Source organism: Camellia sinensis, chromosome 7 (genome assembly GCF_055761805.1).
Source record: "Camellia sinensis isolate YWXY chromosome 7, ASM5576180v1, whole genome shotgun sequence".
NCBI lineage: Eukaryota > Viridiplantae > Streptophyta > Magnoliopsida > Ericales > Theaceae > Camellia > Camellia sinensis.
In genome coordinates this window covers 99,608,435-99,623,902 of record NC_138967.1, presented here as the reverse complement: position 1 = coordinate 99,623,902, position 15,468 = coordinate 99,608,435, and the positions used below count along the sequence as shown (strand labels likewise).

The following is a 15,468-nucleotide window of genomic DNA, read 5'->3' as shown; positions in this document are numbered from 1 at the left end:
CATAACAAAATGAAAATGATAAAAATCGAAAATTAGGATTTCAAGCTACTAATCTAAAATTTGAGAGTTCAATAATTATTAATAGAGTGTTAGAAATGATTTCTAAGTTACTGGGATCGTTTAGGGTTTGTACGGGTTCATCCATGATAGGTTTTTAGTTCTAGGGTTAATTTTGCAAATAAACGGGGAACTAATGCCTTTTATTATAATAATTCAAAAGTAAGGGTCTTAATAGGATTTACAAAATTTAAGGGTCTCACATTCTATACATGATTTATGGCTCAATGAAGATTAATAAGCTAATAATCAACATAAATTAGTTGGTTAAAGAATAAGTCATTGATTTAGTATTTGGAAAAGATAGATTTGGTAATGAAATAATATGTGAAATGAAAACTCAATTCATTTGAATACGAAATAATAAGCGTAATAGAACTTCGGATTACTTAGGAAGAAAAAGACAAGAGAAGTTAAGTTTGATCAAGAAAGTGATACTGTGTTTCAATGCGTATCTGTTATGTATTTGTGTAGGTCACGCGCCACTGTCCATCTGATCTATCTCTGGAGCTATATGTGAGTAACAACTCTGTAAAGCTATGCTTAATTACAAGTATTTTCTGAATTATAAATTATATTCTGTTTCTGAAATATTAATTTCTGAAAAGAATGACATGATATATTCTGTTTTTTGAAATGATATTTTGCTGTAAATGAATGATTGTCCATTTTTCTGAAATGTATTCGTGGCATCTTTAGTATCATGTGATATCTATTATCTGTTACTTGGTACCAAGATTTCACGTGGGTTCCATTTATGGAACTGATTATGCATAATCAATTTTTGATTTGCATGTGGGTCTTAATGACCATCTCATGTGAATAAGGGTCATTTAAATGACCAACTACTCTGCACGTGGGTCTCATATGACCAAATCTCATGTGATTATAGGTCTTTATGACCATTTACTCTGCATGTGGGTCTTTATGACCAATCTGATCTGTTAGCTAATAGATGCACCACGTATGACTGTTTACAAATTTGAATATGTATATGAATCTATTTCTGATATGAAATTCTAATTTTCGAATCTGTTACGAGACATCATTCATTAAAACTTTTACTTTGTTGTTATTCATTGGGCTCCAACTTACTATATCTTTTATGTTTGTAGGTGATCAGGTGACCAGGCCTAGAGCTTCTGCTTGGACGCTGTCTTGTCAACCAACCTATGTGCCTCTCAAGGAGGTTCCAGATATGTCAAGTGGTCATAGCTATGTGATTAAAGTTTAAGTTTTTGTTTTCTTGTTTTGATTAAAGAAGTTTTTGTTTATTTTGTAAATAGGGCTAAGTCTCCTTTTTGTCTTACATGTATAAATGTAATGACGTAAGGGTGATGTATAATATATGTATATAAAGTTTAAAATTTTGTTGTCCCATATATGTCTGCACAACTCAATGGATGTTATATATTTATTATTTACTTCTACTAGCCCCTAATAATTTGATTTTTGTTTAAGAGGCCTTCGGTAATCTACGGATTACTGACTGGTTATGATGCTAAACATATAGGGGTGAGTTTGGGACGTGACAGATGGCCACGCAACCAGCAGAACCAAGCAAAGAGGTTAATGAAGTCTCAGACCTTAAGAAGTTTCAAGACCCTTCAGAGTGCTAGAAGTTGTTCGTCGGATAAATGTGGAAACTTTTTGTGGATGGAGCTTCAAACAAACATGGTGTCAGGCTAGGCATTGTTTTGATCTAAACAGAAGGTTTGACCATGGAGCATGCGATCACACTTAGATTCTCAGCCTTAAATAATGAAGCTGAGTACAAAGCACTACTAGCCAGGCTAAAGAGCACCATCCGAATGAAGGCAACTGTAGTGTCCTAGGTCTTAAACCCGACTTGTTTATGTTAAGTGATAACTGTTACCTTATACTTACAATTTTTTTTTTTGGGACTTTTAAATAGTTATGGGTTGCATTTGACCTTTTAGTTATTATAATTGGAACCTCTTTCTTATTGTTTGGAGCCTTGATTGATGACTTAACATGTTGGTTGGGCAAGATTAGACCAAAAATGCCAAATTCGAATATTTGTTTTGAGAAGTGTTCACTCTTTTGCCTTTTTATTTCTCCACATTTTGAATCTTGATGTGAGGGTAGAACCGTTGGAAAGTTTATTTCCGAGGCTTTAACTTAGACACAAAATTGACCATATCCCGTTTTGAATGAGGGAGATACGCTTCTTTGAAGTCACTCAGCAAAGCTGTCTAGGTTAACACTACAAGAAAAAGCATTTTTGCCGACCACTTTTAGCTACCAAAACTAATTTAGTCGCCAAAAGTCACGGAATTGGCTACCAAAAATAATATTAGTCGGCAAAAGTCAGATTTTTAGCTACTAATTTTTTTTAGTAGGGGAATGTTGATTATTGGCTACTAAAAAAAATTTAGTAGCTAAAGATATTACAATTGGTGACTAAAACAATTTTTAGTAGCTAAACATATGACAATTGGCGACTAAACAAAAATTTAGTAGCCGTAGAGGTACCTTTAGCTACTAAATTGTTTGGTAGCCGAATGAAAATAAAAAAATTGATTTTTAATCTTTCCCGACCAAACTTTTGGTCGCCAAATGTCAACTTTCCGCGACAAAATTTATTTTAGTCGCTGTATATCTACTTTCGGCTACTAAATTGTTTGGTAGCCGAATGAAAATAAAAAAATTGATTTTTAATCTTTCCCGACCAAACTTTTGGTCGCCAAATGTCAACTTTCCGCGACAAAATTTATTTTAGTCGCTGTACCTCTACTTTCGGCTACTAAATTGTTTGGTAGCCGAATAAAAATAAGAAAATTAATTATTTTTTTTTATTTTTATTAAGAGGTTGTACACCCACCATCCAAAAATATTAATATCTTTTTTTTTTTATTATCTCAAAATATAAATTTTTTGAAAAAATTAATTATTAAAATAATATGAATTTCTTATTTTGTCCTTTTTTTAAATCTATATAATAAAGTAGAACGGATTTTGAATTTATCCTAGAGACATTTGTCCTACTAGGACATTTTAAGGGTCATGATTCATTTGTATATTCACATGGACGGCTCAAATAACCCCCTTAAGTTTATATCAATCCCCTTCCCGCCCAAACACTAAAGTACCTGCTCACCCACGTCTCATCTCCATTCTACTCACCCACGTCTCATCTCCTTCTATCTTTAAGATCACTCTATTAATCTTTATCTATTCCCCTCTTTGTTCTCACCCACCCCATTCCCTCTTTTATCTCTCTGCTCTCCAGCCCTGTTCTTCTTCTTCTTCTGCTCTCCAGGTAAGATCACTTTTCAATTGCTCTATTGTTTGATTATCACTTTTCAATTGTTCTTGCGATCATAAATAAATGTGGTCTCTATCACTCTGTTGTTTGATTTTTCAAATTTTTTAATTATTATTTTCTCTCCGTACCCATTGCTTCAATTGCTCTGTTGTTTGATTATCACTTTTCAATTGTTCTTGCGATCTTCAATTATCACTTCTGATTAATTCTTGCTATCTGTTCTTGCTTTCAGATTTTCTGATTATCATTTTGCTTCTCTTTCTCTTATTCTAATCTTCTTTTTCAGTCCAGGGCTTCACACCCAATAAGTGTTTGTTTGAATGGGTTTGAGAGGTTGTTCCATTTTTTAACTGAATCGACAGTTGGGTTTTCTTGAGCTGTCCATTTCATGGGTTAGTTCTGATTAATTCTTGCTATCTCTTCTTGCTTTCAGATTTTCTTTTTATCATTTTGATTCTAATCTTCTTTTTCAGTCCAGGGCTTCACACCCATTAAGTGTTTGTTTGAATGGGTCTGAGAGGTTGTTCCATTTTTTAACTGAATCGACAGTTGGGTTTTCTTGAGCTGTCCATTTCATGGGTTTGTGCTGCTGGGTTTTCTGGGTTTTCTGGTTCGGGTTTTCTGGTATTGCCATTGTTCTCTTTGTTCTTTGTTCTCATTGTTGATTGCTTATGCAGATAAAGGTGGTGATAAGTAATATTTGAATCTGTTTTTGAATCTTTATAAAATATTACTAATCCCAAATCATCTTTATAATGAGCATCAATCCATAAGAAGTAATATTACGGAATATAATATCTCTATAATGAGCAGATTTTTTCGAACAAAAATACTCCATTTTATAAGAAGTAAAAAACATCTGTTTATAAGAAGTAAAAAACATTTGTTTATAAAAAACATGCTTAAAGAAGTAAAAATGGAGTGCAGAATCCATTTTTAAGAAGTAAAACATGCTTTGGGAATTTTGAATTTTTATAATGACAAACATATGTTATAAAAAGATTTGGGTATTTGAATTTGGCTTAAGTAATATATGTGTTAAGCAAGCATCTGTAATTTTTGTGTGTCCAAATTCAAAACCCAAATCTGTACTGATATTGATTTTTTTACAGATGTATGCTTAAGTAAAATTACAGATGTATGCTTATTTTTTTAACTTATGTGTGTCCAAATTCAACTACCAGATGGGATTCTTTCCAAAATCATTTCTATGCTGCCATTGAAAGAGGCTGTGAGAACTAGCGTCCTATCAGAACGATGGCAGTTCATTTGGATTGATCATGCTGACCTCTATTTTGATTCTGCTAATATACTTGGGAGCATTGTTTACTCCAATAGCATATCTAATTGTCAATCCGAGTTGGATAGGAAACTGCAGAGGTGTAAGTTTATAAAGCGGGTCAATCACTTTATGCACCAATGATGCAAAGGCACAAAAGTGGGCTCTTTTGTTGTCCAATTTCCCTTGATCAAGGATTCTGCTCTTCACATTGATCAGTGGATCAGTTCTGCAATCACAAATGGAGTTAAAAACATTGATCTTGACTTATCAGAGTCATGTAGCTTTATGGTGGATCATGCCTCTTCTACTGTATCAGAAAAATATTTGTCAAATCATCAATTATATTAGTATAATAATTTCTCCATTCAAGTAAAGATTAATTTTAATTTTAGGTGTAATAAATGAGAGATTGTTTGAATTGTTTATTATTGTCAAATGATTTCTTAATCTTTCATTCTCTATCAAAAATTGTAATTTATTGGAAGGCCATTAGATTTTTTATTTTGATTTTTTTACTTCTATATTTATTTATTTTTACATTTTTGTAATTATGTAAGATATATTAACCTGTATTTTTTAAATATGCATCAATTAGAAATTTAATGACTCGAAAATAAAAATTGAAAATAATATATGATTGAGAAAATATGAAATAATAAGTTTTTATACATATGAATAAATAAGTAATGTAAATTGTGGGAAAAAAATAAATCCATTTATCCTTATCTTTAAAAAAAAAATCAAATAATTAATATATTAGTTTAAATAATAAATTTTACGTTGTTTATATAGTGTGGAATAAGTCTTATATTAAATTATTAGAATGTTATATAGTAATATTCTTTTTAGAGAAATTGTTTATTTTTGACTATTGTATCAATAAAAATTAATTTTACGTTGCTTACAATTTATTGCTGCTTCTCTGTTAGATTTGTGATTTTAATTTGTTTAGTTAAGCAATATTGGTAATTGGTAAGTTGGATCAACATATACCTTATTCTCCTTTGTCTACTAAATGCTTGATGAATTGCTTCACAGGAGAGGTCCTCTCTTTTATCATTTTTTTATTTGCTGCTTAGATATTTTCAACAGATAAGAGAGAAAGAGAGTAAGATAGATCTGAGGCCTTTTTTTATTTTTTTTTTAATTTTTATAAAAGAAAAAAAAAAGATTTGAGCTCATATATGTGTTCAAGGCTCAGATTCAAGCAAATTCCTCCTCTTTTTTAAAATTTTTTTAAATTGTTGAAACAAATTGCAACAGACTAAAAAAAATGACAAATAAAATTCAGAGAAAAATTATTACTGTTATGGTTTACCAACAAAAAAATTATTGAAAGGTGTGCATTATTTGATATTTAATTTTTTTAATATTTGATTTGTTTGGAATTGTAGAGTATAGTCTATTAAATATATTTTTATAATTGTATTTTAATCTTAAATTTAAATAGTGTTGCGATTATAATTATATTATAGTCCTAACATTATTTATACCGTGCCTTCAGGCACGGGCATACGCTAGTCCATTAATAATACAAAAAGTACAATTATGACAATTGATATGTCTAAAAAAATACACTATCAAAAGGTAATTTTGAAAAATTAATATTTTTAAAATGTAATAATTGTATTATAAAAAGAAATTAAATTCTGAAAATAGATTATTATTTTTAGATGGAAGAAGTAGACAGCTTTCATTTGATGGTTGAACACATCTTTTAATAATTGGGCCCTCACGCGAAAGGTATGCTAAAATGGGCAACTTGTTATTGGCTGTTTGTCGATAGTTTTACATTGCAAAAATTTAAAGGCATAGTTACAGGTCAGTCTGATGAATTTAATTTATCGAGCTCCTTCTCGATTTATCAATCCACTATAAGAAAATACACTTTTAGCAGCCACGTTGTCTATCTCTCTCTCTCGCTCATCACTCTATCTCTGTCTCTCTCTCTCTATCTCTCTTCTTTATCTAACTTTTATCATCACATCACCACCACCACAACTACTACTACCGTGAGGCCTTAGTAGATTAAAAATAAAGAGAATGATGCGACCGAAAATAGATTAAAAACTGAATTTTTGATTTTTTTAGTCTTCACAAAAGAGGCCTTAGTAGATGAAGATTCACTATCATTCCCAATGCTACCACCGTCTATGTCACCACTATCCTATCACCATCACCGCATCACATCATCAAACCACCTCATAACTATCATCACATCACCACCACCACAACTACTACTACTGTGGTTGCACCACACCATTTCTACAAATATTTTCAAAGTTGGGAAAATAGTTATATAACAACACTACAAGAAAACACATTTTTGGCGACCAGTTTTGACTACCAAAACAAATTTAGTCTATAGCAACACTGCATGCCTGATCCACTTTTATAGACTAGAGGCAATCCTGATGATAATATTATGACAGTTAATTGACCTTAATTTTGATGATGACAGCTTGAATTAAAGAAGATAATAAGTCAATTTTCTTTAATCTCAAATATTCTTATATTTGAATTCACTCCGTCCGTTGCACCACCACATAACTTAGGCACAATGCAGTGTACTGATTACATAAAATATTCAAAATCTGTAAAATTAGTGTCTCCCTTCATCAGTAGAAAGAGTTCATGCAGCATTTCATAAAGCCTCTCAGAACAAGGGTGGATTTTATCAGCAACATAACAGTTGTGAGTTTCACTATTAATATATCTCTGCAAATGTGTGTGTATATATATGAGGAATTTGGGGATCCTGGAGAAGAGAAAAAAGAAGAAAAATGAAAATCATGTGTCTCTGGAAATGTGTATATATATATATATATATATATGTATATATGTATATATCAATCGACCTATGTATTGGAAAGAAGTGAATTACAGAGTTGGAAAGACAAAAGCAGACAAAATCTTGATCACAGTTGACCGTTTCAAATCTGGGACCAATTTGAAGGCTTCCCTGTGTTTGAGTTTGTGTTTGATTTCTTTTATTTTTTTATTAGTCCTGTGGAAGAAAAAAAACTTCTCAATCTCATCTCTATTCTAATTCATACCACCCAAAAAATTTTTTAAAATTAATAAATAAATTTTGACAATAATGCGATAATATGATTATTATAAATAAATTTGTTTTTTATATTAATTTATTTTAAAATAAGAAATTCACAATAAATTTTTCTATTTGTATAGTATTAGTCTTTTAAAAAAATATTTACAATATTGAATTATAGGGAAAATTTTTAAATTATGTATTTGAAAAAAATTTTAAATTTTGTATTTTGAAAAAAATATTAGGACAAATATTTAAGATAATTTAATATTTATAATTTAAAATTTTATTACTTATATTTTTATTTAAATATAATTTTAATATATTTGTTATGTTACGGTTCGATTTGCTCATTGGTTCGATTTTACTATTTTTATTTACTATTTGTTTTTGTTATTTTTTATCTTTACCGAATTTTTTTTGAAATTTTAGAACAAAATTATAATTTTTCGATTTGTTTTGTCGAATGAAAAGGAAAAAAAAAAAAAAATTTCACTTTTATACCTTTCGCGACCAAAATTTTGGTCGCCAAAAGGTTGCTTTAGAATTAATTAGTTTCGGCGACTAATTTCATTTTGGTCGCCAAACGTCCCACGAAATTGTGGAGGGAATATTACTTCTTCTATTTGCATTGCAAAAGGATCCCAGTTCCCTCCCTCTCGCACTCCTGCCTCTATCACTGCTCTGTCTCCATCGCAAGAGTTGCTGTACAGGTATCTCCCTCTCTCTCTCTGTATCTCCCTCTCCATTTCTTAAACATCTCACACGGCCTTTCGGTTTCCCTCTTTCTCTCTCTCTCTCTCTGTTTACACACACACACGAATCATATATTCACAACATTGATTCCATATATACTGGATTATTTTCCCAAATCATATGTACACTCACGCCTCTGCCCTTTTCTGTACAGGAATAGTCTCCATCGCCCGAACTCCCCCGAACTGGATCATCCCCCGAACTCCCTCCCAGGTATGTTTGAATTTCGCATCTGTCTCTCCCTCTCTTTGTATCTCCCTCTCGATTTGCCTCAGTTTCTATCTGTCTCTGTTTACACACACACACATACATACATATATATATATATATATGCATATATACATATATATATATATATATATCTACATATATATATATATATATATATATATGTGTGTGTGTGTGTGTGTGTGTGTGTGTCAAAACACACAGAATATGAAGTACGAAATGCCCTCAATTAGGGCATTGTTATTGAAATGTGTTTCAAATGAAAAATTAGGGCAATGCTTGGGGTGAATCAACCCATTTGCTACATAAACTAGGGCAAAGAGTACTTTTGGCATCTTCATTCTAGTATTACCCATTTTTTAACATATGGCATTTTTTAACATATGTTAGCTCAAGTGAAAGAGTACTTTTGGCATATTATGTAATCCATGTGAATTTGTATAATTAATCAAGTATACAAACATTGATAGAGTAGAATAGTGAAAAATGATTTATGTAGTCTATCTCACTTGAATAGGATACAAGCCTTAATTTTAATTTGGTTTGGACTGTGGCAATGCATTTTTCTATTGGTTAAATGGTGGATCATCAATCTTACATGACAATAATGTTTTCTGTTGTAGGCAATGTGAGGTTAGTTTGCTTTTCTAACATAAATTCTTCAACTAACTAAGGCATATTGATTGCTAAAGGAAATTGTTTGCTAGTGAAGATCCAGTCATCCTCTGATCAGCTGCTATTATGTAGCTTGGGTATTTTTTATGTTAACACTAACAGTTAGGGGTGAACCGCTGATATGTACCATGGGTAGTTTTTTATATTAATACCAACAGTTAGGTGTGAAGAATGGAACATTTCATTTTGCATGACAACGTGGTAATTTGAAATATACTTATATAATCATATTACTGTACAAGGGATGCTTATCTTGGACTTATGAATAGGGATTTTCTGCACCAAACAACTCTTTGGCTCAATTGATTTGTACCCGAAGTTGACATCCTCTTACTTTTGTTTCACATCCAAGTCTTTCCTACAAACCTGTACTGTCCAACAAGATGAGGGATTTTAACTTTGTTAATTAAAAATTTCTTTTCTATGGTGTTTGCACTCGCTTTTCTCATTGTCGGTACATACATCATTGCCAACTACCCAAAACCAGGCTGCTTGCTAGAGCTTGCTGGTCTACTCTGTGGAGTTACCCGTAATGGTAATCCTATAGCACAGGATTGTCATTCAGGTTGGTTTTTTTTTTTTTTTAATGGATATTAATTATTAGCTGCTTTAGGTCACATATTATAATATATGTTTGTGGCCACTGTTAGTGCAGGACTAGTAGTACTTAAACTTGCATGTATAGGATTTTGGAGTTTTAACTTCCCACGGTAAGTATGCTATTTGTAAAATGCTCCGTCACCTTTATAGCCTTGTCGTCAACCATTGCAGCCTCCTTCGTCCATCATCTTCTCCAATTGGCCCTCCCTCGCTATTCTGATTTGTGAGCGTCAAAAAGCCTATGGCTTTGACATTCTTCTCATGTTAAGAAAACAAATCTGAGTTTAAGTGGTATAAAAGTCATGCTTAACTCTTAACCTGTTTCATTGTAATAAGAGCATGACATGGTTTTCATTATTTTGATATATCATTCTATCATTGACCATATAGTTTCACTAGTACTAGTGCTCTACTAGTTATGCTATGTAGTGGTCCAAAATTACGGGTCATTTCTTAAATTAACTTGTTTTAGAACTAATCGTGTCATAAAGTTCCACCCTAAAAGAGATTTATGTGACAAGCCAAACAGTGAATGAAAAACAACCTAATCTATCTCAACTTGAAATGCGTGTTCTCATGGCTTCCTCGGTTAATGTTTGTGTGAGTTGTAGGTGACAAAATGGACAAGAGTTGGATGACGATAAATAATCGGTTGACAAGTAAAGAGTATCAACAAGGGGTGAAGTCATTCCTTGATTTTGCTACGGCAAATTTAGGCGTAGAGGATGAAATTAGGTGTCCGTGTGTCGATTGCATTAATGGCACAAAATATAGCAGACAAGTTGTGTGGATGCACTTGATCCGAAGAGGCATGGCATCTTCGTATCTAACTTGGGTGCATCACGGGGAACATGTTCCCGTGTCTCGTCCTAGTGTATCAAATGACCAATATGGAGGTAGTGGCGAATGTATGACAGATATCGATGATCCGCCCATGGATGAATTGCCTATTATGTTGGAAGAAATTTATGTGAGTGGTCTTATGGATGATCATACCGACGAGGAACCTAATGGTTTGGAGAGGGAGGATTTGCATAAGTTCACTAGGTTATTCGAAGATGCACAACGCAAAGTTCACCCGACATGTGAAAAGTTTTCTGTGTTATCATTCGTCATTAAGATGCTTCATGTGAAGGTGTACAACAAATGGAGCAACAAGTCATTCGATATGGTTATGCAGGTATTCAAGGACATTCTACCAGAATGTGATCCAATAGTTCCATGGACACTCTATGATGTTAAGAAGTTCTTACGTGACTTGGGGTTGGGATATGAAACAATTCATTCGTGCAAGAATGATTGTGCACTATTTTGGAAGGAGAGTGCTAATTTGGAGAAATGCCCTACATGTGACGCGTGTAGATACAAGTTGAACGATGATGGTGGTAAAAAGATTCCACACAAGGTATTGCGGTACTTTCCTTTGACACCGAGGTTGAAAAGACTGTATATGTCCAAAAAAACAGCCGCAGATATGAGATGGCACAATGAGAAGCGTGTGGATGATGACATATTAAGGCACCCGGCCGATGGTGAAGCATGGAAGGACTTTGATAAGCAACATCCGACGTTTTCTGATGACTGTCGAAATGTAAGGCTAGGGCTGGCAACAGATGGTTTCAATCCATTTGGGAATATGAGCATATCGTATAGCATGTGGCCCGTAATCTTAATGCCTTACAATCTCCCACCGTGGAAGTGCATGAAAGAGCCATATTGCATGATGCCATTGCTTATTCCCGGATGATCGGCTCCTGGAAGAGACATTGATGTTTACTTGCAACCACTAATAGAAGAATTGAAGAATTTGTGGGAGCATGGTGTGCAAACATATGATGCATCGAACGGGCAAATTTTTAGAATGCATGCGGCGGTAATGTGGACCATAAATGACTTCCCTGCGTACGGTAACATGTCAGGGTGGAGTACAAAGGGTTACTTGGCTTGCCCTAATTGTAACAATAATGCATCGTCTCAGGGATTACGAAGTAAAATAGGGTATATGGGTGCTCGTCGCCACTTGCCTGAGAACCACACTTGGCGAACAAGTAAGCTCTTCAATGGTCAAACGGAGCATAGGTCCAAACCTTTGGAGTTATCGGGGGACCAAATACTAGAGCAAATTGATTCTGGGACTTACAAGCCGTATGGGAAGCACCCACAAAATCGAAAACGAAAAAGGAATGAACATCAAAATTTGAATTGGAGCAAGAGAAGCATTATGTTTGACTTGCCCTATTGGAAGACGTTGAAGCTTCGACACAACCTTGATGTCATGCATATTGAGAAGAACATATGTGACAATGTCGTTGGGACACTTTTGAGCGTAGATGGAAAGAACAAGGACACGGACAAAGCACGCTTAGATTTGGAGGACATGAAAATACGTAAAGAGTTACATTTGAAGAGGCGTTCTAATGGGTCCTTTGAGAAGCCTCCCGCATTGTTCACATTGTCGGTGAAAGAGAGGGAAGGCTTTTGTGATTTCTTGAAATCAATAAAGTACCCTGATGGCTATGCAGCAAATATCTCCAATTGCATAAACTCTCAAGCTGGAAAATTATCTGGACTCAAAAGTCATGACAGTCATGTCCTTATACAACGACTTCTTCCAATTGGGATGCGTGGCTACCTGAATAAGGAAATTGGAACGACACTTTTTGAGTTGGGAAATTTCTTCAAACAATTGTGTTCAAAGACATTGAGGCGTTCAGATTTGCATAAATTGGATGAACAAATCGTACTCATACTTTGTAAGCTTGAGATGCTTTTCCCGCCGGCTTTCTTCGATGTCATGGTCCACTTGGCAATTCACTTGCCTCGAGAGGCTATGCTTGGTGGCCCAGTGCAATATCGATGGATGTACCCAATTGAGAGGTATTAACTCAGCCCTCATATTACTGTCAAATTTAAGTTAATGCTTTACTGCTGATATAAATATTGCAGTATAACATTGTTATGATGCTTGCAAAATTAGGTTGCTTGGCCGTCTAAAAGGGTTTGTGGCCAACAAAGCTCATCCTGAAGGTTCTATTGCCGAGGCTTACATTTCCAAAGAATGTACAACATTTTGTTCAATGTATTTGGATGGAGTTGAAACATTGTTTAACCGCCCAGAAAGGAATTATGACATGGGTGACCGTGGCCTAGGGTTGGCGGTATTCACTCAAACTGTACGTCCCTTTGGTCTAATGACAAGGGCGTCCGATGTGTCCGTAGCTGAACGCGAGTTGGCTCATTGGTTTGTCCTACACAACAGCACAGAAGTGGATAAACACGTAGAGTATGAATCCTTCATACGTATTTATAATGTTTTTGTTGTAAATTGATTTGTCTTTATCTTAGTAAATAGTTTTTGAATCGCATTTCTTGTAACTAGGGAGCACAAGAACTTGTTACACCAAAGAGCCGGTGCGTTCGACATCGAAAACAGACATCGAAAAGAATTTCCTAAATGGTTCAAAGATCATGTAAGCTAGTAGTCTCATATCCTACCATAGATCGTACATTACGTAAATGTTACGCATGCTAGTAACATGACACATGTTCTTCATGTAGATGAATGAATTGCGGAGCCAACATTCCCCCGAAGCAACTGATGATATGTGGTCATTAGCCAATGGTCCTAGTGGCTTAGTGAACACATATTCAGGATGTATTTGTAATGGTGTCCGTTATCATACTATCGACCGTGACAACCGTCGGAAAAGTCAGAATAGTGGATTACTCGTGGAAGGGGAGCATGAAGGGCAATTGATACACTTCTATGGACACTTGTGCAGAGTGTGGGAACTGAACTATTTGTTCACACGTCGGATTGTATTGTTCCAATGTGAATGGTTTAACAGCGGTAGTAGTAGAACTATGCGTGTAGAGCCACATTTCACAACAGTTGATGTAACAAGTCGTTGGTACAAAGATGACTCATTTGTATTACCAAGTCAAGTTGAACAAGTATTCTATGTTAATGACACCAAATTAGGTACCAGTTGGAGAGTCGTTGAAAAGTTTGAACATCGAGGAATTTGGGATGTGCCGGAGATGGATGTCGTACAACCTGATGATGCGTTCCAACAAGAAGAAACCACCGAGGTCGTACCTACTATGGCTATTGATGATGATGTGGCTTTGCGTCGAGATGATATTGATTATGAAATTATTCCCTTGGAAGTTTTGCAATCTGTCAGAGGGGTAGAAGCCAAGGGTGTTACAGATGATGCCTTCATCTGTGATGATGAAGATGGATTGATGAGGGAGGGTGACGACACAGACGAAGAATATGACCTACAAAGTGATTTTGATACAGATGTTGATATAGAATCTTGAATTTGGTCGTGCTTTAGTTCATGCCATAATTTGAGCAATGTGAATGTTCAATTGGTGCACAAATGCAAAGGAAACTCAAAATAATGAAGGGGGATCTGTCTTCGTCAATGTCAATAAACTCAGAAATCAATGTGTGTTTAAGGCAGCTAATCGAAACTGAAATGGGTGGAGTTTTGCTGTGGGTGTACCCACTCAGTGCAGAAGTGCAGTCCCTGGACTCATGTTTTTGTTCTCTGCCATTCTATGTTTTTTTCCTCTGGTTTATCTCTGCCCTGCCTTTGCTGTCCACAATGTAGTGGGAGGCATTTTTGGTGTATCTTTGGTAGTGAAGTTTATGGTGTAGCTTTGGTATCTAACTGCTGCTTACTGTGTGAAGTAGAATGTTTTCTGAGGGGGCTAATTCTAGATATGAGATGTTTTGATTGGTGAAGGTTGGGATGTAATGGAGATGTTAAAGTATTTAAATAAAGATGTCATTTTTTCACGAAGAGGAGCTGCTGTCATTGTATGTCTATGAATGGGCCAGATTTAAATGCTCAATTTGTATGTCTATGAATCTGCTTGAATGCTCCAGGTTTTGGTTCAGATTATGTGTGTAAATGTGACTGAATGAGCCAGATTTTGAATGCTGAAATGTATATATCTGTTATGCTCCAGGTTATATTTTATGGTAATATTCCAGGTTTTGAATGTATGTCTATGAATCTATGAATCTGCCTGAATGCTCTAGGTTTTGTATGTCTATGAATCTGCTTGAATGCTCCAGGTTTTGAATGTCTTTGAATGGGCCAGATTTTGAATGCTGAATCTGTATGTTGAATGAGCATTCAAGCATAACAGATTTTGTATGTCTGTGAATTTGAATGCTTGAATGCTCCAGATTTTGTATGCTTGAATGCTCCATTCAAACAGATCCATTCTGTGAATCTGCCTGAATGCTCAATCTGTTATGCTCCAGATTTTGAACAGATCCATTCAAACAAATCCCTTCTGTGAATCTGCCTGAATGCTCATTCTGTTATGCTCCAGATTTTTAACAGATCCATTCAAACAAATCCATTCTGTGCATCTGCCTAAAAGCTCAATCTGTCATGCTCCAGATCCATTCAAACAGATTCATAATAAAATGCTCCAGGTTATGATTGTTCAATCCATAATAAAACAGATTCGTTCAAACACTACATTCAAATTACATAATAGAAT

At 34.5% G+C, this 15,468-nt stretch overlaps 1 protein-coding gene and 1 long non-coding RNA gene across 2 annotated transcripts; both read left to right on the top strand.

The window, feature by feature from the left end:
* The first annotated feature begins 3,843 nt into the window (after positions 1 to 3,843).
* Positions 3,844 to 5,075, top strand: LOC145794714 (uncharacterized). The gene is made up of 2 exons (XR_014334637.1): positions 3,844 to 3,970; positions 4,531 to 5,075. It is a non-coding gene; the product is annotated as an uncharacterized LOC145794714 (long non-coding RNA).
* A 4,687-nt stretch (positions 5,076 to 9,762) lies between these two features.
* Positions 9,763 to 14,265, top strand: LOC145795984 (uncharacterized). Its single transcript, XM_082880937.1, has 6 exons — positions 9,763 to 9,904; positions 10,551 to 11,344; positions 11,918 to 12,816; positions 12,917 to 13,180; positions 13,319 to 13,409; positions 13,498 to 14,265. The coding sequence occupies exons 1-6, from the start codon at positions 9,763 to 9,765 to the stop codon at positions 14,263 to 14,265; spliced, it is 2,958 nt and encodes a 985-aa protein (XP_082737063.1).
* Positions 14,266 to 15,468: the final 1,203 nt, after the last annotated feature.